The 24374-nt window shown below is 41.5% G+C and overlaps 1 protein-coding gene across 1 annotated transcript in view; it reads right to left on the bottom strand.

Moving 5' to 3' along the window:
• ADGRG4 (adhesion G protein-coupled receptor G4) overlaps positions 1 to 24374 on the bottom strand; it is a 115534-nt gene that overhangs the window by 81884 nt on the left and 9276 nt on the right. The window contains 18 exon segments of the mRNA XM_028482340.1: positions 2703 to 2821; positions 3981 to 4113; positions 5312 to 5475; positions 6944 to 6989; positions 8178 to 8224; positions 9679 to 9703; positions 9706 to 9742; positions 11308 to 11402; positions 12782 to 13274; positions 13276 to 13661; positions 13664 to 13773; positions 13775 to 14456; positions 14459 to 14795; positions 15168 to 15288; positions 15290 to 16321; positions 16323 to 17350; positions 17353 to 18215; positions 18218 to 18379. Coding sequence (XP_028338141.1) covers positions 2703 to 2821; positions 3981 to 4113; positions 5312 to 5475; positions 6944 to 6989; positions 8178 to 8224; positions 9679 to 9703; positions 9706 to 9742; positions 11308 to 11402; positions 12782 to 13274; positions 13276 to 13661; positions 13664 to 13773; positions 13775 to 14456; positions 14459 to 14795; positions 15168 to 15288; positions 15290 to 16321; positions 16323 to 17350; positions 17353 to 18215; positions 18218 to 18379 — 5880 coding nt within the window.

Genomic DNA, 24374 nt, shown 5'->3' with positions numbered 1-24374 from the left:
ATATATATATATATATATATATATATATATATATATATATATATACAAAGGAATATTACTCAGCCATAAAAAATGAAATATGCCATTTGCAGAAACATGGATGGACCTAGAGGTTGTCATACTAAGTGAAGTAAGTCAGACAGAGAAAGACAAATACCATATGATATCACTAATATGTGGAATCTAAAATATGACACAAAAGAACTTACAAAACAGAAACAGACTCAGACATAGAAAACAAACTTATAGTTACCAAATAACGTATAATGGAAAAGAATCTGAAAAAGAATATATATATTTACACATGTATAACTGAATCACTTTGCTGTACATGTGAAACTAACACATTGTAAATTAACTATACTTCAATTTAAAAGACACTAAAAGAAAAACAATGAAAACCATTAAAAAATTAAAAAATAAAATAAAAATAAAAAATACTAAAAGAAATAAGACAAATAAGAAAAAAAAGAAATGATAATGTAAGAGTCTAGCTTTATCAATTCAAAAAAATTTTGGCATAGCAAATAAAATATAATTTATCTTTAAAAAAGTATGACTGACCCAGCAATTCTACTTTTAGGAATTTATGCTTCAAGCATACCATACTTGCACAAAATGACAAATGCACGATATCCATTACAGCAGTATTTTAAAAGTAAAGTGTAATCATCAAGTTAAATTACCATCCACAGGCAACAGGTTAAAGAAATCAATTGTAGCATATTCATGCAGTTAATACAACTCAGTGAAAAAAAGAATGTATATTATATTATCATATACTAGTATGATAATTTCTGCAACATAATGTTAAGAGGAAAAAGCAAGGTGCAGAACAGCATGTATAGCACGCTCCACTTTGCATACAAAAAGGGAAGAAGAATATACACACACACACACACACACATTTTCTTATAGATGCATAGATATCTCCGTGGATACTAACTGAATGGCTGGGGTTAGCAGTGGGAGGGAGAGGTTTCACTGCATACACTTTTTAATTTTTTCAATATTGAGCTATATGGGCTTCCCTGGTGGCGCAGTGGTTAAGAATCTGCCTGCCAATGCAGGGGACATGGGTTCGAGCCCTGGTCTGGGAAGATCCCACATGCCTCAGAGCAACTAAGCCTGTGTGCCACAACTACTGAGCCTGGTAAGTCAGACAGAGAAAGACAAATACCATATGATATCACTAATATGTGGAATCTAAAATATGACACAAAAGAACTTACAAAACAGAAACAGACTCAGACATAGAAAACAAACTTATAGTTACCAAATAACGTATAATGGAAAAGAATCTGAAAAAGAATATATATATTTACACATGTATAACTGAATCACTTTGCTGTACATGTGAAACTAACACATTGTAAATTAACTATACTTCAATTTAAAAGACACTAAAAGAAAAACAATGAAAACCATTAAAAAATTAAAAAATAAAATAAAAATAAAAAATACTAAAAGAAATAAGACAAATAAGAAAAAAAAGAAATGATAATGTAAGAGTCTAGCTTTATCAATTCAAAAAAATTTTGGCATAGCAAATAAAATATAATTTATCTTTAAAAAAGTATGACTGACCCAGCAATTCTACTTTTAGGAATTTATGCTTCAAGCATACCATACTTGCACAAAATGACAAATGCACGATATCCATTACAGCAGTATTTTAAAAGTAAAGTGTAATCATCAAGTTAAATTACCATCCACAGGCAACAGGTTAAAGAAATCAATTGTAGCATATTCATGCAGTTAATACAACTCAGTGAAAAAAAGAATGTATATTATATTATCATATACTAGTATGATAATTTCTGCAACATAATGTTAAGAGGAAAAAGCAAGGTGCAGAACAGCATGTATAGCACGCTCCACTTTGCATACAAAAAGGGAAGAAGAATATACACACACACACACACACACATTTTCTTATAGATGCATAGATATCTCCGTGGATACTAACTGAATGGCTGGGGTTAGCAGTGGGAGGGAGAGGTTTCACTGCATACACTTTTTAATTTTTTCAATATTGAGCTATATGGGCTTCCCTGGTGGCGCAGTGGTTAAGAATCTGCCTGCCAATGCAGGGGACATGGGTTCGAGCCCTGGTCTGGGAAGATCCCACATGCCTCAGAGCAACTAAGCCTGTGTGCCACAACTACTGAGCCTGCGAGCCACAACTACTGAGCCCGCATGCCACAACTATTGAGCCCGCATGCTACAACTACTGAAGCCCACACGCCTAGAGCCCATGCTCCGCAACAAGAGAAGCCACCACAATGAGAAGCCCGAGCACCGCAACAAAGAGTAGCCTCCGCTCACTGCAACTAGAGAACGCCTGCATGCAGCAACGAAGACCAACACAGCCAAAAATCAATCAATAAATGAATTTTAAAAAAATATTGAACTATATGAAGTATTATCTATTAAAACTTTTTAAAAATTAAAATAAAACAAAAATAATAACTAGCCAAAAATTATAAAATAAAAAACATTATAAAACAAAAACCACTGACAGTTCTGACTTCTCATGCCCCGCTCCCACCTCCACCAATGTAACTACCTCGTTTCTGAAACTGGATTGTTGTCAGGTAGATTTTCCTACGGGAGGTTTGCCTGTACTCTCTCTGGTCTCAGGTCAAGTAGACAAACTAACTGAGTTCCATTATTTCTCTATGTGTACAGAACTGTCTTACCGTCACTTATTGTAATATTAGCAAGATCCACAATCTTATTAGGAAGCGCTCGAAGCAATTTGCATTGTTTAAACTTTGGTTTTTCCCAGTGAGATTTGCCAGTGTTGATACTGATTGAGCTGCAAAAGAGAGGAGAGATGAACAAAAAGCTTCATGGCTGGAAGATGAGGCCTGAATACTTTGAAAGCGAATGGTGAAGGAACACGGTGTGTCCTTGGCATGCCTCCCCTTTGCCCACTCCCAGCCTCCTGGCTGAGATAGCAAAGGTGGTAGCCCAGTGTTTGTACAGTGAAGAAAACTATGCTCTTAGGGAGCAAGTGAATCTAGGGTCCCCATGCAGGAGGTATAATCGTAGGCATCCAGGGCGTGGCAGTGAGGTAGGAGAAGAAAGGGTAGATGTGAGCTCTGATTATGACCACAAAAGCTGCCTGACTTGCTAAGTGATTAGATGCAGGCAGGAAGAGGTAGGACCCAGTCCAAGATGTCACCCTCCAAAAGAGAATTTTTAAGCTTTTGTCAAAACCTGCTGCCCCTCTGGTCTGCCCACTTAAGTTAATGGCATAAACCAGTAGCAGAGAGTAAGAAAAGAGGGGCTGATTTTAAAAAGGAAAATGTTAAAGTCAACAATAGAAGAGTGATTTAGTAAATTATTATGGCCCATCAACGAGGTAGCTTCTGAGGCAGGTTTTTGAAAAAGTCATTAAGAAGATGAATGTAAAGCATGGCAAACGTTTGATAAACCATTGAGTGAAAGGGTAAATGACATTAGTGCTATAAGGACGGTGAATACCACTACATAAAATTTAAAAGGCGGGCTTCCCTGGTGGCGCAGTGGTTGAGAGTCCGCCTGCCGATGCAGGGGACGCGGGTTCGTGCCCCGGTCCGGGAAGATCCCACATGCCGCGGAGCGGCTGGGCCCGTGAGCCGTGGCCGCTGAGCCTGCGCATCCGGAGCCTGTGCCGCGCAGCGGGAGAGGCCACAACGGTGAGAGGCCCGCGTACCGCAAAAAAAAAAAAAAATTTAAAGGGCATACGGTGAAAGGCTAAATGAAAAAATACAACAACCTAAAAACAGCTGTGTTCAGGTCGTGGGATTATGGGTGCTTTTGTTTTGAAATATTTTCTGGAATGTTATTATATGGCATGTGTATGCTTAAGTAGGTCCACAAGGTAAAAGAAAGAAACGTAGGGAGCATGCTCAAATGACATGGAAACATTCTCCCAATTAAGCAGATCTTTATGTATCTGAACTCTCAATTAGAACTTGGCTGGTACATACCAGATTCTAGTAGCGTTTCCATCCTCATTTTTTATGCATCTAGTTTGGGCTGTCTTGGTAGGGTGGGTTAAGACCCTCTTATATGCCCCTTTGTATTTAGAGGCTGTTTCTTCAGCTTTGCACTTTGCGGGCTCTACAGAGAGAATGTATGCACATTTGAAAGGGCAAAAGGCACTTAAATGTTTCATGAACATCCATTACCACCCAACATTATCACCCTGCACATAAACATCAGCAAATAAAAGGGGAAAGTTTTCTACCAGGCAATTTAAACCAGGCTGAAAATAACATTAAATGGAATCTTTTTTTTTTTTTTTTTTTAATAAGGCTCCCAGTACTCTCTCACATTTGATCCTTTGCATTAAAACTACCACTTGATGGGCCAGTTTTTCTGCTTTGGCTTTATTAAAATGGTACATAGGCATTGAAAAAAATCAAGCCACACAAAGGGATGTAGAGTAAAAAATCAAATCGGTCCCCACCTGTCGATTGCCTTCCTTTTGACGGGCAGTTGTTAATAGTTTGAGGTGCAGTGACAGGAGGCTAAAGGCTGGCTTCTTTTCCTGGTGGCGCCTCCCTTCTTAATGGGCTCTGGGGTGGATTTGGTTTTAGTAAACGCGGGGTATTCATCATCAGTAGTACAGACCAGGGTGCTCTGTTCTCTTGTTGATGCTGATGGAAAGGTTTTGCTACCAAGTGTTGTCACATTAAGGGAGACATGTCCTGAGCTAAGTTTATGTGGTAAGGTCCCAGGGGTTTTTTTTCGCGGGGGGAGGTAGTTGTTTTGTTTAGTTTTGGCCACGCCACGCGGCTTGCAGGATCTTAGTTCCCCGACCAGAGATCGAACCTGGGCCCTCGTCAGTGAGAGCATGGAGTCCTAACCACTGGACCGCCAGGGAATTCCCAAGGTCCCAGTTTTTACTGACCACCCACTAGGTTTATGACCCTGATTCCAGAAATCAGGGTGGCCGGAGAAGCGGGCCAGCCAGCCTTGCCCAACCATCCCAGTCTTCTCTCTGAGGATGTAAGACGCCTTCCTCTCCCTCTCTGGTGTATTTAAGCAAGAGAAACAGTCCCCTCACTCCATTGATGAACTGGCCACCGCTAATATCCAGAGTGGATCGATGGTCTCTGGTAACCCCTCTGGCACTCGTGTTTTATAAGCTCTTCCAGGTAGAAAGGTTGTCAGGGCAAGATGAGCACTGAGGATGTGGAAAGGAAATTGAAGACAGTTTCTCTCCCCCTCTGAAGGCAGAATGTCTTACTATGTATGCATTTGGAGCTTTATAACAAAGAGTGAATTTATATGGAAATACCCACCCCCAAATTACCTCGTTTTTTCACTGCAACGTGTTCAGACTTTACTAAGAACATCAAGTGATCTTGTGTGACGTTTCCATGAGTGAGGTTGCCATGTATTTTACTTTTGATCCTGCTAATCAATTTGGTGGGCACTAAAGAAGAGTTGGCCTTTATGATGACCTGACAAGCACAGCTAAAAAGCAGAGCAAAAAGAAAGATGTTGCAGTTATGGCCACAGAGTGCAACTTGGCCTGCGGTGGTGAAATTCTGTGCAGATGACCTAATTAGTAGTCCATAAATATCAAGCATTTTACAGCTATTAAGTGGCAGATCTTAAGAAATGATGGAAGACAGCATATTGAAGTCATCTGATAAATTTTCTCGTATCCCAAACAAACAACTCAAAACCCATTTTCAAAACAGTCAGTAACATTTGTATTATGTTGAAATTGACTAGCCGTGCGACTTCTAGGAGTTTGTGATAATTAATAGGGAAGACGGAGTACTCAGGAATTATTACTTCAGAGAAAACCTTTTACCCTTCTGGTCTCTAATTTACCCATCATTACCGCAATAATAAGGCAAATAGGCACATGCTCAATTAGTCTATAAAGCTGTGTTCTGCAGAAGGCCTATTTCTATAATAGAATAGTAATGATGATAATAACAGTAGCCAACATTTGTAGAGCTCTTGCTCTGCATGTTTTAATTCATGTTATCTTCACAAGAACTTTATGGGGTAGTGCTATTATTATCCCCATTCTACAGATGAAGGAACTGAGCCTTAGCCAAGGTCACAAAGACCTAATATTTCATTTCGGAATGTTCTGTCTACTAAAAGATATGTTATGAAAGAATAGGGCTGTCCTTAACCTCGATCTCCGTAGCGAGGTCCTCAAACATTCTAAATTCCTCTACTCCTCCATTGCTGAGCACATTTCAGATTCACAAACTTACCTATGCCTTTTCTCCATTTCCATCTGTAGATACATCTTTTGGAAGAACACATTTCCTATATTTCCTATCAGCTCTTGAAAGTCAGATGCGCCTGTGTTTACCTAAAATTTCTCTCTATGTCCAATCGAAGCCATGCCCCGCCCCCCGACTGATCCATCTTCTCAGTCTGAAGAGGACTCTTCTTTTTTTAAAACCTCTCCTCTTGCTGCAAGAGTAGAGCAGACCCTCTACCCTTAGCACCCTGAACATTTTAATGACCTTTGCATGAGCCTCCTATGGCTATATGTCCTTCTTGGGCTGCATCGAGCAGACCAGCAATAGCCAGTGTTCCGGGAGGAGCCGACCACGAGTCTGAACAGGACCGAGGCTGCTTTCCATGTTGTTTTTCAATTTCCCTGCTCAGTATTTCGTGGACTTTTTTGATAACAATAAATGCTTTATTGCCCTATCCCCAAATTATGACCACTTTGGACCCCATTTTCTCTTCACTACAAAGAGGCAGCAGGCAGGCTGTTAGGCTGTGCCGTGACCAACCCAAACAACTTATTTCGTGAAGGCAAGAGCCCATTTACAGCATCTGTAAAATAACCAACAGGTACTTTGATCTCCTTCTGACAACTCTGACCAACAGGCTACACATACAGAATTTAATGGAAGGGAAATCAGAACTAAATGTACCAGCTATGAATAGCCTCAGCTCACACCTGTATGGTACACGGGAAATTGCAGCCATTCCTTGCCCTTCTCTCTGTTTCAAATAACGCAAAAGAAAAGTACGTAGTCACTGAAATCTTTAAACAAACGTCACAATTGACTAGGGGGCTTATCGTTAACAACCACGATCATAATTATACTTTACATTTATGTAACCCATTGCCATCTAAAAATCACCTGCAAAAACATCAATGCATTTAGTCCTGACGCCAACACTGTAGGGTAGGTAACGCAGGGATGGTCACCCCATTTTCTAGTCTCACAGAACTTAAATGATCTGCCCAGTATCCCACAGCTGATGACTCACAGAACTGGATTTGGATCCAAACATGGCGATGATAATATGAAACACTACCAAGATTTCACTGTACTCTATGTCCTGTGCTAAGCACTGTATGTAAGTTATCCCGTTCCATCTTTCCAGCAGCCCTGTGAGGAGTGGTAATATTATTATCCTCACTTTACAGATGAGGAAACTGAGGCATAGGGAGATTAATTAAGTTGCCCAAGGTCTCACAGTTAGGAAGTGGAAAAGCAGGGATTCTAACCCAGGCAGCCTGACTCTGGGAACCATATTATCACCAAAAGGTTTTTACATCTATTATTTGACAGGAATTTTAGTTATGTGATGTTATCTATACTGTGTTCAATCTTTAAATTCTGACTCAGGTATTTACAGAAAGTATTTTAAACGATGGCAGATAATTTGGAATGCACTGTAGGCTTGACTGTATTTTGTAGAGTCAAAGTATTTGTCTCAGATGTAAACACCTTAAACCCTGGGTGCATACTATTGCTTTCAGAATCTAACATTGTAAAGCTTTGAGGCACTGGAACAGATGATGGAAGATAGTTTTGTCACACTCTGGATTTATTACGTGAATGCCTGTCTTGCAAACAATTGTGTCACTCTTGGAAAAACCAGGCTTTTTTGCCAGATGTCTACAACCAGGAAATTCCATTTAACATTTACAATCCCCAAATCATTCCATACTACTGTAGCCCCCAAAATGTGCCTCAAAAGACTACCACATAGACAGTTCAGAAAAGCAGAGGATGGTTTTCTTAGTGGCTTCTCGTGCAGATCCCAAAGAAAGTAATGTAATTTGACCCTCAGTTATCACAACTGAACCTTGCCTGATAATACACACTTGAATGGAAGAGCTATTTAGCTATATCTAATCAGGTATAGGATGGGTTACAAGTAGATTTGTTTTGAAAAATTACTTACAAACGTTCGGTCCATGGTTATTTCTTCCTCAGTAGTGTCTCTGTACCAAAATCATCAAAAGATTATAGAAAAATGAAATATAGTACCAAATACATGAGGGAACAAGTTCAGGAGAAAGATAACTCAGGCAGAACAGTGACATCCCCCAGCTTGGAATTCCCATAATACTAGGGCTCCAAGGAGACACTTTAAAAGTGCTGGTCATTATTTGCACACCAAAATGGTGGTAAGACTTTGCTTCAGCAATCCCACTTCTAGAAATCTATACCAGCCGGGGTGTATAAAATATATATACGAAAGTGAAGTGACTGAAACGTGCATCACTAAGGTAATTGGATAAATACACCAAGGCACACGCGTACAAAAGAATTCTATGCAGTCATCAAAATGAATAAGCTAGATCCGTATGTATTGGCCTGAGAAGATGTGCATGAGGTATTCTAAAGCAAGAAAAGAAAGTTGTAAAACAGTATGTAGAGCGGGAGCCCATTCTCTTAGTAAACACATGGCAACAAATCTAGAGAAATATATAAAATGAGCTGTTAACCAGAGTAGGCGGGGAAAGGCAGGTTTCTGAAGATTTTTTGCTATCCAGGCTATATATTTCTGTAAAGCTCTAAGATCTTACAAGGACCACATATTACCTTGGTGATAAAGAAAAATCATAGACACGGTTCTTTAAAAGAATGCTGTATACTCCAGACATTTCCAATTTTCTTTTAATAACCTATCGTGGATTTACTTCCATTACATTCTATGCACCTTCTTGAACCCATTTATGTTTGAACGTGCAAAAGAAACCAAAATGCCAGGGTATGGAAGACAGGCAGTCATATTCAATGATTTAAAAAATCAGCTTACCATGGTATACCAGAACCATGCTTATTTTTCAAAGGGATTCTTCTGGATGTTCCTTTGCCAGAGGACTAGTATACGTGCAGGGCAAGAGCAGAGAAAATATTTCTCAGATGACCAGTTGCCTTTGTCATGGTCTTCTGGATACTACTCAGTGCCTGCCAATTTCACTGCAATCACCTCTCCAAATCTGTGCCCCAGGCAGGTCTTGAACTAACCAGCATTCCTCACTTTAAACATTTCAAGTTCCCTTGGAATTTCTAATTCCTGAAAGTGCATTATCCGAAAGTAAAAGGCCTTATAAATCCTCATGCAATGGCCATCCCTAGCCTTTCATCCCTTTAAGACATGATTCTTTTTTTCCGAAGTCACACAATCATAGCATTATTAAAGCTAAAAGTGGTATTAGGGGTAACTGAGTCCAATTCTACTGTTTCCCCTATTTACTTTCTTCTGCTTTGTTCTCCCATTGGCTTTATACCCTACAGTAATAATACAGACTTCTTTCTCATTCCGAAGAGAACTTACACTCAGAAGGGAAGATGAAACTCAAAATGCAGCAGTCTCTAAATCTCAGACAAAAACAAAGGAAATCCCCTTGGGATAGAAACAGACCCATAGTAGATGACACTCACATACCTGCTTTTAATTTGAACAGCCAATTAGAAAGAACAAATTCACTGTCCTGAAATATAGACGTCAACTGTAAAAGATAAAACATACCAGTTTGAGTATTCCTGCTCCTCTTTCTTAACCCAGCAAAGTTACCTGAGATGATGTGCTCATTAAGCTGCATTCATTATTTCAGTCGGTTCATCTCCATCTCTCCACTCAGCTTTTCAATTTACATTTTAACTATTGTTATGGGATGAACTCTGTCCCCCCAAAATTCATGTTGAAGCTCTAACCCCCTAATGTGACTGTATTTGGAAATAAGGCCTTTAAGGTGGTAATTAAGGCTAAATGAGGTCATAAGGGTGGAGCCCTAATCTGATAGGACTGGTGTCCTTATAAGAAGAGGAAAAGACACCAGAGATCTCTCTTTCTCTGCGTGCACACACACAGAAAATGCCATGCGGGAGGACACAGTGAGAAGGTAGCCGTCTACAGTCGTTAAGTCAACTATACCTCAATTAAAAAGAAAAAGAAAAAAAAGTCTGTCATTTAAGCCACCTAGTGCATCATATTTTGTTCTGGCAGCCCTGGTGGATGAATACACCCACCCATTTTCAAGCACTTATAATCATGTCGTATATACTTGAAAATAAATGCTGATGGGGAGAGAGGGGAAACAGACATCATCGTTTACTGTTGGTGGGAGGTCACTTAGTGATGGCTTTTAAAATGTGAAATATTCATGTCCTTTGATCCAGCAATTCCAGTTCTAGGAATTTATCCTACAGAAATACTCAAGTGCCCCCCAAATTTATTGCAAGGGCATCCTTGTCAGCATTGTTTCCAAATAGAGAAAAAAAATAGAAACAACCTAAATGTCCACCAAAAAGATGCCTGGATTAAAAAGAAATACTACAATACAACCATCCAGTGAAATCCTGTTAAAGTATATGAGGTAGATCTATATTTACCGGCACGAATGTGCTCAAAGATACAGGGTTAAGTGAAAAGAAAGCAAGTTGCAGGATAGCGTAATTACTGATTCTAATTACTTCTGTAAAAGAACACACATGTATCACTGTTATTATATGTATAGAAAAAATCTGAAAGAATATACTTTAAACTGGTAAAAGGAGTTAATACAAGAAGCGATATTAGGGAGGATATTTACTTTCTGGGTTTCAGATTTTAGTCTCTGAATTTTTTACGTATTACTCTTATTATCAGAAAAATGTAAGGATAACTGAAACATCCCTTATGTAAAAGAGAGAAGAAATGAAAATGCAGAAAACAAAAATATTTAAGTATCATGGCATACGCTATGTTATCACGGCTCTCCTAGGTTCCCCAAATAGGGAAATTTGGCAAAGACCCAGAATTCATGTCAGTGGAGGGAAATGTACAGTTGTAAACCAATTAAAATAATAACATCCCATAAAAGCTTTCAGCATTTGCACTATGAAAGAGAGACCTCATACCTCCTCATGGTGTTGATTACAGAGTGGATAAATTTGCAGCAAAAGAAATCAAAACCAATTTGAAATGTGAAATGTATTATGGGTAGAAAAAAAGTGTAGCCTAGTTTTAATCTACTCAGTCATATATTTTTTTCACGTACTTTTTATGTAGCATAAATATTCAAAGATTATTTACCCAATTTTTTGCAAATTCTTTTACAACCCTGGTAATAGGGATCCTTAGCTCTTCATCAAAGACAGAGAAGCTCATTTCAATATTGTAGAAGGAAACTGTAGTTAAAAATAAGGAGATTAATTTCCTTCATTTAGTTCAAGACATTTAACTTCTGTAAACCTGGTCAAAACTGCTCTTCACTTTAAAGAAACCAAACAATGAAGTCTCATTCTTAAACTCTGCTTAATTTAACTCCGAGGTCAAGAACCAGTACTTCCGGCTCCATATACAAAAGCAAACCAGGATGTACCATTGCATTTTTGCTTTAATTATTTGGGCTGTTCCTTGATTTCTACACAATTGATGGACATTCTTACAAATCCCACAAATCGTAGTTTTCATTGGCCAACAGATTTCCAGTCTTTTTAATGGCCAAGCTGAACATTATCGCACAAGTTCATTTGTACTGAGAAAATATTTATTTCTTCCTGTGCCTTGCTTTATGCTTCAGGCTCTTCTCTTTATTTCCTTGTTTCTCTTGTCTGTACTATCAAATTTCAATTTTAGAATATTAAAAGCTGAGAAAGTGGATTCCCCTGGTGGTCCAGTGGTTAAGACTCCACACATCCACTGCAGGGGGCACGGGTTCGATCCCTGGTTGGGGAAGCTCTACATGCTGCGTGGTGCAGCCCCCAAATTATCTATCTATCTATCTATCTATCTATCTATCTATCTATCATCTATCTATCTATCAAAGTTGAAGGAACATCCAATATTTGAATGATTTGGAAGCCAAATACTCCCTGGTTACAGATAAGCATTGCAGGCCAACTGGAGGTGGGGACTTGAGACGACTGAAACCTGCATAAAAGGAATTCAAAAAGAGCAAGCTAGGGGTCTTCCCTGGTAGTCCCGTGGCTAAGACTCAGCACTCCCAATGCAGGGGACCCAGGTTCGATCCCTAGTCAGGGAACTAGATCCCACATGCCACAACTAAATGATCTCTCATGCTGCAACTAAAAAATGAGATCCTGCAGGCTGCAACTAAGACCCAGCGCAGCCAAATAAATATTTTTTAAAAAACAAAAAGGGCAAGCTAGAGTATCTTCTGGTGTTTTCTGGTATGTGGTCAACATGTTGGACCTAAGGCCATATAATCCTCTCACAGGTAAGGGGGTGAGGCTCCCGATCCATGTTCACATTGGTAGAGTCACAGTCAGAGCATCAGGAACAAAATGGATGGAAAGGAGGCTTAGAAGTGTCATACTGAGAGGAAATATACATTTGCATTATATTTCAAATAAACAAAGGTAAGCAAGATGGCTAGAGAATTCTGTGATTGGATAAGGTACCCACTGTAGCCACTGTCTGTAGGAGATAAGAAATACCTGTGCCCTTCTTTTTACCTTTCTGCCTTCAGAGAACCGGCTCCCTTGGAGAACACACATCCCATTGTGCATGCATTCTGTTATGACACATATATTGCGGAACGTACCTTTGGACTTAACGGCAATAGGTGAAGTCAAAGTTTCCATAGATACAAAGGAAGGTGTGGAGTCCGGCCAGGTTGTCTCAAAAGAGGAAGACAGTAGTGAAGACACAGTCACTGTAGAAGGATGTGTTACTCCAGTGGGTGTGGGAGGAAATGGGGCTCCAGGAGCAGTGGATGTCGTGGTGGCTATATTTAGAACGGAGTCCTGTGTGGGCTTAGGAAGAACTAATGTCGGGGGTGCTGATGCAGCTGGGGTTCTGCTCCATGCAGATGTTGTTGTAGGGCTAGGTACAAGCATGGCACCAATAGACCGGCTGTGGTCAATTGTAGGAGGTGACCTACTCATTCTGCTAAAGGATGGAGCTTGAGACACAGTCCTGGACTTGGCAGTCAAGGTGATTCTGGAAAATGCTTCAGGGGATTTGGAAATGTAGGTACTGTCATCTGTGATTTTTACAGACATAGGGAAAGAACTTGGGAAGCCAGTAGTGATACTTGCCCACTGTAGGTGAAGGGGTGGTTCTGGTGAGTAAGGCACTTATACCAGCAAAGGGTTGTGTCCTAAAGTTAGTGAGTGGGTGTCTTGGTGTTATGTCAGAAGTCAGAAATGTGGATTTTGACACCTCTACTGGAGAGGAAGATATAACGTGAGGAGTATTGGATATAGTTGCCAGAGGGGAACCCGAAGGGAGACTAGATAAGATCCAAGTCAGCATGGGTGAAGTAGTAGCCTTTGAAATTATAGATCCTGAAGCAGCACCAGGATTCGATGGGAGTGTGGTCCCAGGAGTTACAGATGTGGTTGTCTTCTCACATGTGTGCTTAATGTCAGCCAGCGTAGTAGGGACAGATCTTGAAGATATTGATAATGAAGGTCTCTGTTCCCCAAGGTAGGAAGAATTTGTGTTGTGGAAACTGATGACTTTGCCATTACACCTCCAGATACGAGACCAGTCTGAGAGGCTGTAAATTTTGGCAAAGGCTCTGGAACAAGGGAAGGACTCTGTTTCCATCTTGTTGGCTGTAGAAACGTGAGCAGTGGTGGACGTTGGAACCTGAGAATCTTCAGTGGTGGGCGCGCTCCAGGAAGTCATAAGTGGAGACTGGGTGTTATTAGATGTGGCTCTGGTTCACAGAACTGGAAATTCAACCATCTGGGATGTAGGAGGAAAAGAAGTCTTTGGAGTAGAGAACTCGGCTTCAGTACTTTGAGGTGAAAAAAGAAATGATGTCAAAGAGGGTGGAGCTGTACTGGATGGAATCCAGGGAGGGTATGAAACAGGTGCATTCACAGATGTGGCACCTTTTGTCACGGCTGTTGAAGTATTTTCTGACAAGGAAGTCATCTTTTCTGTATTTGAAGACTGGTAAGCGGTGGCTTTTACACTTTCTGTGGGTCCGGGAGTGCTCTTAAAGCCAGTCAAAGAGGGGGAAACCTGAAAATTCAAGAAAGTGTGGGGATTTTCTGAGGGAGTAGATGAAAGCACGCTTTCAGGGGTGGCAATTCTGGAAGAAGTATTTGTGAGAACTGTTACTTTACCACTGCTTACAGTAGATAGAGAGCTATTAGTAATCCCAGAGAATATGCCCAGAGTGGTGGCCTCATATCCTTGCGATGGTTGTCGGGTTGTTGATAGAAATGGTGAAAATGTGGTCTTTGGAATGGAAGAAATAGCTTCATGTTCTTAGAACTGAGTAGAGGAGAGGCAGGGGTGCTTACGAATGTAGTCACTTTCCCAGCCATTATAGTGGTTGGAATAGTTTTCACAGAAGGAAAAGTTGGCTCTGTCGGGGAGGAAAAGGATGTAGGTGTGATCCTGTAGGACACCTCGGTTACTTCTGAAGTAGTGAAAGCACAGGAAGCCACAGTGCTTTTTGAAGTAGACCCAGCATATGTCACAGGTGTGCCATCCAATGTCGATGTTTGCATGGTCATAGAAGGCCTGGGGGTAACGGAAGACAATAAAGTATAGAATGATCCACCTGTTGTGGAAGCATCAGAAGAAACAGCAGAGGGCTTCCCTGGTGGCGCAGTGGTTGGGAGTCCGCCTGCCGATGCCGGGGACACGGGTTCGAGCCCCGGTCCGGGAAGATCCCACATGCCGCGGAGCAACTAAGCCCTGGCGCCACAGCTGCTGAGCCTGTGCTCTGGAGCCCGCGAGCCACAACTGCCGAGCCCGCGTGCCACAACTGCTGAGGCCCGCACGCCTAGAGCCCGTGCTCCGCAACAAGAGAAGCCACCGCAATGAGAAGACCACGCGCTGCAACGAAGGGTAGCTCCCGTTCGCCGTAACTAGGGAAAGCCCGGGTGCAACAGCAAAGACCCAATGCAGCCAAAATAAATGAATACATAAATTTATTTATTTTAAGAAACACAAACAAAAGAAACAGCAGAAGGTGGAAGAGCAGAGTCATTAACTGACACTGAGGACATCTCAGACACAGGCCCAGAAGTGGCTACAGAGGGACTTTTCAAACAATCTGCGAGTGCTGCTTTAGGAGATTCAGTCCGCGGGAGTGTCAGAAACACTTTTGGAGGTGAAGGCAGTGACACTAACTGGCCGTGGGGACCGCTGGTAGATGGGAATGGATGCTGCCATAGCGGTTTTCCCAAGAAGTGCTGTAGGTACATTTGGAGCAGAAAAGGCTGTAGTGACCCTGTCAGGAGACATAGTTGTAAACTTGGCATTAGGTAGTCGAGCTGCGGAAAGAGACGGCGTCTCAGGGGAGGTCTGTGTGCTTTCAGAAATAGGAGAGGCAACTGAAGACGCCTCAGGTTGGGTCCTAGATGAAAGCCAGTGTGAAAAGCTGAGAGCAGGGGTAGAAGTCTCCTCCACTTGAGCTATGGGGCGGGTTGCTAATGGTGTAGACATAGTTGACGTTACATGAGCGGAGGACACAGCAGGAGTGTTGCCAGGGAGAGCTTTAGAGCAGCCAAGGGTGGGTGTGGAAGGGGTTACTGTGTCAGCTGAGGGGGCCAGAACGGTGGTCTCAGCCTTAGTTGCCACAGGAGTGGGAGGCCTCAGCGAGGGGACTAGAGTTTCTGTCGGAGAGGGAACCGCCCTGGGTGTCATCCTGCCAGAGATCCCTGTGGCCTCCGAAGTGGTGTGGATGGAGTCTCTGTGGGAAGGCACGGTACCGCTGGTTGTGGAGATGCTCTGAGCCAGTGGCGGCATCGATGCTGTGGTCACTGCAGCGGATGACAGAGTTGAGATATCTGAGGGCAGAGATGTGGAGGAAGCCCCGGCCAGTGTAGAAGGCCCAGGCGTGGTAACCTCAGTCTCCTCAGACAGCACCGTAGAGGTGACAGCAGAGACATTAACCGGCAGCGAGAACACAAGGGTAAGAGGCACAGGGGTTGCCGAGGAATGCGTGGCTCTAGGCTGTGGAAACGGGGCGCCAGCAGTCGAGGACATAGCTGTCCTGTCTGTAGGGACAGTGGCAAATGTCGTCCTCAGTATCCTTGTGGTGGGAGCACCCAGGGCTTCAGAAAATGTCTGTGTGCTCCCAGAAGTGGGAGATGGAGCTGGATTCCCCTCCGGTAGAAGTCCGATGTGCTGTGTAGATGCGGGTGGAAGTAAAGATTTCTGTAGCTCCCTTAGGTGAATTCTTAGGTGTGGTTTTCACCGATTTCGTAGAAAGCCAACTTTGTCTCGCTTCAGTACTTGCAGTTGTATTATCCAATCGGGTAGTCAGCTTCTCTATATCAGGGAGGGGGGAAACAGATTCATCTGTTGCTTCCAGTATCGTTGCAAATGGAGAAACCTCGGTTGTCGCTGCTACAGTCGCGTTTCCCTTAAGAAAATGGGAAGTGCTTTCTGTCCTTGTCACAGCAGTTCTGAATCTTTGTGCTGTTGCAGACGCTGCAACGGGGGCTGTTGTCTCTCCAGATGCCATTGTACCATTTGACTCTGTTTGCGTGTTCTCAGAAGCACTCTCCTCAGTAGAAAACTTTGGTTCAACAGAAGCAAGGGTAGATATTCTATCCACTGGTGGATCAACTGTCTCCCTTGCTGTTGAAAGAAGTTCATTTCCAGCTACTGTGGACATAGAGGGGGGTTTTAGTAGTAAGCTGGTAAGTTTACACTCAGGCAGTTTGGTTACAGATGTGGCTCCAGAAACTGTGGAGAAATTAGCAAACCACGGAGATGTCAATTTGGATAGAACGGCTGTATATCTGTCGGTTGTAACACCAGCGGTGGCAGCGGCCTCACTCTCTGTGGATGCTTCTGGTTGGATGATAATATTAGCAGTTGTGGATGAATGTTCTGTATTAGAAGTACTCCCATGGAATGCCGATGTCAACAGGGTCTGTTCTGGCCTGGAAGTCCAAATGATGTCATTGGTGGAGGATAGATGGTTACCTTCATCAGTTACTGATGTGGGACCAGACTCAGACACCTTGGATGTGGAAGCTGATCTAGTGGAAATCAGAGGAAGCATGTTTTCACCACCTGAGGGTGTATTCTGGGTACATACTGGCCCAGCGATTGTGGGGTAAAGCATAGTTTCAGCCACTGTAGGTGCAAGTGTGATCCCAGTAGTCAAGGCTGCATGTGTAGTCTCAGCATCAAAATAACTGTCTGTACACTCTGAGCTCTGGTGAATGGAGAGGATGTCCTAAAAGAAAGGGCCACGGAAGAGGCCTCTTTCGGCAAGGAGGTAGATATTGTGCCCTCCACTCTGGATGAAGAGACATCCTGGAAATTTGTAAATGCTGGCTCTGTTTCAACTGTTCTTAGCGCAGGTGTCATTTCAATAGACCTAGCTGGATAAACCGTAAAGGGTATTTCCATATCAGTTGTTGCCAATGCGGATGCCGTCTGATTCCTAGGAAATACGGAATCCACTGGAACAGCTGTGGAGAGGAGCACAGACTCAGGTGGCAGTGCTGATGCAGTCCCAATGTGAGTAGTTGCAGCTGAAGTCGGGTCCACCGTGGACTGAGGTACACTTCCAGCAGCTGTAGATGCAAGAAACTCCTGGCTAGCTGTGGAGCTAGGGAGTGCCCCCATACCTGTGGATTTGTGTTTGGGCCAAGATGTTGCAGACCTGGATGTCGACTCAATAGATGAGAATAAACATGTTGTCCTTGTAACAGCCGACTGAGATCCAGTCACTGAAGTTTTGGATGCAATTGAACTCTTGGTAAATCCAGACGTGTACAGAAAATTCGGAGCTACCGTTGGATGAAAGGTCTCAGTAGCAATGGATTCAGCCATTTTTGTTGTCCCTGTGCTCTCTGAAGATGGGGATTTACTTATTTTCATGGAATTGGTAGTAGGGCCAATGGAGGTACTCTTGGTAGACAGAGCAATGGCTGCTGAAGTAGACAATATGTCTGCTGCGAATGTAGCTGTCTCAGCTATGGATGTCTTTAAAAAAATTGGTGCAGTCCTTCTTTCCAGAGGTGGAGATGCTGTATTGGAATACGATCTGGTGTATAATCAGTTGCAAATACAGGCATGCTTTTAGACACCACGGTAGAAGAATATACCGTCATTTGAGGTTTTAGTCCAGTAACTTGGAATGGTGTTGTCAAATCTATTTGTTGTGAAAGAGTTGTAGTTGTTTCCTGAGTTGCTACATTTTCAGAAACAACTGAAAAATTACAAAGCATGTGTTACTTTGGATTCGACTTTAGAAGTCAGAGACAACTCTTAAAGAAACAGCTCTATAATGGTTTTTCATATTTTTAAGAGGAGATAAGTATCAGATATAAATCAAATCATGTGATTACAGCTGACCCTTGAATTATAGGGTTTGAACTCTGTGGGTCCACTTATACGCAAATTTTTTTTCAATAGTAAATACTACAGTACTACACAATCCACGGTTGGCTGAATTCTCGGATGTGGAAGAGCGGATATGGAGAAACCACAGATACAGAGGGCCAACTATAAGTTGTAATGGGGGGACTTTGCTGGTGGTCCAGTTGTTAAGACTCTGCGCTTCCACTGCAGGGAGTGCGGGGTTCGAATTAAGATCCCACATGCCATGTGGCGCAGCCAAAAAAAAAAAAAAATTGTAACGTGATTTTCCCTGCTCTGGAGGGTTGACATTCCTAATCTCCACATTGTTCAAGGGCCAACTGTACTTGATTTTTCTTTCTTCCTTCCTTCCTTTCTTTCTTTCTTTCTTTTTTTCTTTCTTTCTTTCTTTCTATTTCTTTCTTTCTTTTTCTTTCTTTCCTTCCTTCTTTCTTTTTTTACTTGGTTTTTCTTAAGATGATGTTCTACTTTCCAAAATCTATATATGGTTCTCATAATGCCCTGGTTAAGTAACAGGTAGAAGGATATCCATTCCATCGTGTCTCCATAAAACAATATAGGCACTCCTAAAAGAGCGGTGCATACTAGAGTAGTACACTGAGTAAGAGGATTAACTTTGGGAAATGAACCAATTTCTTGAAAGACAAGTGGTCAAACTCACTTAAGAAGAAATAGATGACTTGAATGGTCCTATATCTATTACAGAAAGTGGATTGTGTGGTTAAAGTCTTCCAGAAAAAGGAGGACCAGCTTTGGATTCAAATAGATGTATTTTTAAATCCTGGCTCCCTCATTTATTCATTATGTAATCTTGGACTAGTTAGTTAACCTCTCTGTGCTTCAATGTCCTCCTCTGTAATGTGAGATAATAACACCAACCTTAAAAAATTGTTTTTAGAATTGAGTTAATGCATGTAAAATACTTAGCATAGCACCTGGCATATAGAAGTGCTCAAAAAATGATTAACTGTTGTCACATGCCTATTATTCATCTCAGTACTATAAACTGAAAATGTTTTGATCTGGGACCCCAAGATTAAAATTTCTTTAACATATGCCATTTATGTATATATATTCACCAATAATGTATACATATGTATAATAAATTTACATTATGTACATTATAAACATACTCAAAATATGCCAAAAGAATATGATAAAAATAAATATAAACAGAAGTTTCACAATATTTTCTTCCTGCATTCTAATGTAATGATGGGCGCAGTCACACGGGAGGATGAATTCGTATTTCTATAAATTCATGATCTCCAACCTCAAATAAGCTTTTCACTCCCCATCCAGCCTACCACTTTTCTCTGGTCAATTTATGCTCCTACTCTCTGCAGTAACTACTGAAAACCTTCCCCAGTCTCAAACTTTACCCTCACATGTTTATCAAGTAACCTTTTCCTCTTATTTCATAGGAAAAAACAATGGAAGTCATGAGGTAGAAACTTAGCTGTGCTACCGTCTCAGAAAGCTGACACCAACAGTCATCCCCCCTTTCCCTAAGGAGCCTTCCCCTCCTGATTTAAAACATGTTCCAGTCTGTTGCAATAAAACATGAAAAACCCCGGGCTTCCCTGGTGGCGCAGTGGTTAAGAATCCGCCTGCCAATGCAGGGGACGCGGGTTCGAGCCCTGGCCCAGGAAGATCCCACATGCCGTGGAGCAACTAAGCCCGTGTGCCACAGCTACTGAGCCCACGTGCCACAACTACTGAAGCCCACGTGCCTAGAGCCCGCGCTCTGCAACAAGAGAAGCCACCGCAGTGAGAAGCCTGCGCACCGCAACGAAGAGTAGCCCCCGCTCGCCGCAAATACAGAAAGCCCACGCGCAGCAACAAAGAACCAAAGCAGCCAAAAATAAATAAATAAATTTATTTTAAAAAATAAATAACTAAGAAAAAATAAAGTAAAAACCCCACATCCTTCTGCAGATACTGCCCTGTCACTCTCCTCCCCTTCACACCCAAACTTCTTTAAAGAAAATTGATCTCTACTGGCTGTCTTCATGCTCCCCTGACCCATCCTTTAGCCCACAGTAATCTGGCTTCTGCCATCATCATTCAACTGAACAGCACTCACTAAGGCCACCAATGGCCTCCATGTAGACAAATACAATGGATACCTTTTCAGTCGTCATCTCACTTGACCTTTCAACAGCTTTTGATAATGTTGACCACTCCCTCCTTCTTAAGATATTCTTTGAGTTGACTTCTATGATATAACGCACGCTTGGTTTTTCTCCTACTTCTCTGGCCACTCCTTCTGGCTATCACCTTTGCAGACACATCCTATTTCACCTGGCCATTAAATATCAGGGTTCCCCAAGACTTGGTTCCAGCACCTCTTTTCTTCTCACTCTATAGTTTCTTTTTTAAAATTAATTAATTAATTAATTATTTTGGCTGTACCAGGTCTTAGTTGACACATGCGGGCTCCTTAGTTGTGGCATGTGAACCCTTAGCTGCAGCATGCATGTGGGATCTAGTTCCCCAACCAGAGATCGAACCTGGGCCCCCTGCATTGGGAGCGCAGAGTCTTACCCACTGCGCCACCAGGGAAGTCCCTCTATAGTTTCTTCACATCTAGGATTCCAACTTACACATATACACAGAGGAATCTCAAAGTTATATCTCTAGATCAGATCTCTATTCTGAGCTCCACATTTACATAACTAATTGCTCACTTGCCATCATCTCTAGGATATCTCATTAACACCTCAACTCAATATGCCCCAACTTGAACTCTCTCCAAACTGGGTTCTCTTTCAGTATTCCCGCAGTGAATCATACATTTAATTGTGTAAGCCAAAACCCTCTCCCTCTGTCTCCTTCATTTCCTCTCACCTGCTATAGCCAATCCATAATCTTGTCCTATGGATCTTACCTGCTAAATAGCTCTTTACTCCACCTGTTTATCCCTACCTTTATCACTTACCACTCTGACCAAGCCACCATCAATCTCTCACCTGGACTACTACAGTAGCCTCCCAACTAGATTCTGCCTCTACTCTTGGGGCCCCTCCAATCTGTTCCATAATGCAATCAGAATGATCTTTTTGACATGCAAATTTGATCACGTGTCTCACACACATATACACACACACCTTCACATACTCAGCTCCCGTTAGTGGCCTTGTATTACTCATAGGATTAAAAAATTTTTTCTTAATAGAGCCTAAAATAACTATGCATGGTTTGGTCTCTACCTGCCTCTCCAGCCTCAGTTTGTACTAAGTTTCTCCCTTGTTTCCTGGGCTTCAACCCGGCAGCCTCATTTTAGTCCTGCAATACTTGGCATTATTTTCCCACCACAAGACTACTGCATGTCCTGTTGCCTCTACTTAGGATTAACATCTGATTAACTTCTATTCTTCCTCCAGATCTCGCTCATGCATCACTTTTTCGGGGAAGACTGGCTTCCTTTGCCTCCATAACTAGGTCAAACCAATCTATTCTAGGCTCTTATGACACACCTCTTATGACAACCCTCATACCTCTTCTTCATAGTACTTGTCACAGATGCAGTTTTTCATGTGTGTGTGCTTATTAATATCTGTCTTCCTCACTACACTTTATGGGTAGGGCCTTCATCTTCCTTTGCTCACTCACCATTATATCCCCAGTGCCTAGTACAGGGCCTGGCATGTGGTAGATGTCCAATAAATATTTACAGGCTAACTGAACAAGTGGAAATGATGAAGGCTTGGAATGAGATGAGAGTGGTGGGGGGAACCCTAATCCTACAGCTATTGGAAAGGAAGAATTGACATGACAGTTTATGTTAGCGAAGAGGTTTACGGGATGAAGACAGAGAAATGTCAGAGAACTTGACTTTTGCTTTTGGGCTACTTGGAGAACAGTGGTGATATTCATAGAAATAGGAAAATTGGGAGGGCAGCCTCACTCGGAAGAAAAACACCCACTTCAGGCTCGGATAAGTGGAATTTGGAATGATGGTGGAACATCCAAGTGAAAATGGTGCATAGTAAAATTCAACACTGAGTCATAATTTTTTACCAGTTCAAATCACCCAGAATGAAATCATGCATATTTACCATTGGGAAATTAGCATTTTGAATTTATCTACCTGGGAAGCATAATACCTATGAGGTAGGAATAATTATGGTGGTAGACAATCTACTAACTTATTTCACTGTCTCGAGCATTAAAATTACTTTAAATTTGCATATATAGAAATTCTGAGATGTGTGTGGGATATTCTTTGGGATTTTGTGGTCATTAGCATGTAGAATGAGTGACAATCAGAAACCTGCAACTAACTGTATAGACGAGTAGACAAAAGTTCACACATTTATAAAAAGAAAACTCAACGTGATATAAGAAGTACTTTTTTTACCTAATTTTACACCATTGTTTCAATTATCAGAGATTCACATCCTATTAGGCAGTATCAAGAAACCGGTACATTTCAGCAGCGCAATATTTATTTCAAGCTTCTGCCTTCAAATTTTTCCATAACCGCAAGTAAAAGGAGAATTGTCAGGATCTTGGCTCCCATTTTTGCAGATGGCTTTACCACAGCCAACTGGCTTAGCAAACCTGTTTCAGTGTCACTTATATCACATTTGAGGAGTGTGGCATCCCAGGGCCTGAATCACTCCCTATGAATGCACTAATTGTCGAGAGAAGATTTCACAATTCCCATTCCTTTACAAATGATGAACGATTGAGCTGCGTTAACTTTTTAGGCAGACAATAAAACACCACATAACACAAAAGCCTAAGTTATCTTCTTTGATGCAGCATTCAGATAGCACTGTTAGAGAAATCCATAACAAGTAAACTCTTTTAGAACACAGAGGGTGGGAGTTAGGCATGATATTTTTATCTGGAGAGGGCTGAGCTATAGATGTTAATTGTTATTGACACTTCCTGTAAGCATCTCAAAAAGAAGCATAAGACTGAGAAAAAGAAAAACAAATGAGTTGAACAAAATTGCCAAACAGGTGGCATTTTAAGTACCAGATATCTCCTAGGAATTAATGCAACTTTCATTTTAACTTAAAACCTGGATTTGTATATTTCAGCAAACCTCCCATTGAATCTTTCAGATGAAAGTGGTTTTTTTCCAGAGACATTACTGTCTCAAGTTTTTTCTTCTAAAGTCTTTATTAATAAAAACTCAAATCTTCCTTAATTAAATCACAGAATTTTAGCACTGCGTTGGAGATTGTATTCAATCCCCTCATTTAGAGATTAGGCCCAGAGAGGTTCAGTGTTGAGAAGATGAGATTTCCACTGGTGAAATATGTAGAGAAGAAATAAGACAGTGTGTGCTAGTGCTTCAATTATCCAGTACCCATAAGTGCATGCCCTCAATTTACACAGAATCATCACAAACCCCGGAGAAAGAAGAGACTCTACCTAAAAGAATCAAGAATTAGCAAATTTAGATAATAAAAGCCAAGTTCTACAAATGCTGAACTGCTCAAGAGAAAGCAATCACCCAAAATAGTCAGACACAAACTTTAGAAGAGAGAATCACAGTGCTAAACCAAAACATGAAGGCACCCTTGCAAGCCTAGGCATTGAAACCCAATGGGGATCCCAATTACAGCCATGCCCTGAAACAATATTCCTTAAATAATCACTCATATCCCAAATAGAGGTAATCCAATCAAACGTCAGTAGCTTTTTAACCAGGATTCATAGGGATTAAAGATCCATGGAAGCAACCTAAGTGTCCATCAACAGATGAATGGATAAAGAAGATGTGGCACATATATACAATGGAATATTACTCAGCCATAAAAAGAAATGAAATTGAGTTATTTGTAGTGAGGTGGATGGACCTAGAG

This window comes from Physeter macrocephalus, chromosome 21, assembly GCF_002837175.3.
Source record: "Physeter macrocephalus isolate SW-GA chromosome 21, ASM283717v5, whole genome shotgun sequence".
Taxonomy (NCBI): Eukaryota; Metazoa; Chordata; class Mammalia; order Artiodactyla; family Physeteridae; genus Physeter; species Physeter macrocephalus.
The sequence above is the reverse complement of the archived record's forward strand: the minus strand, read 5'-3'. Positions and strand labels throughout refer to the sequence as shown.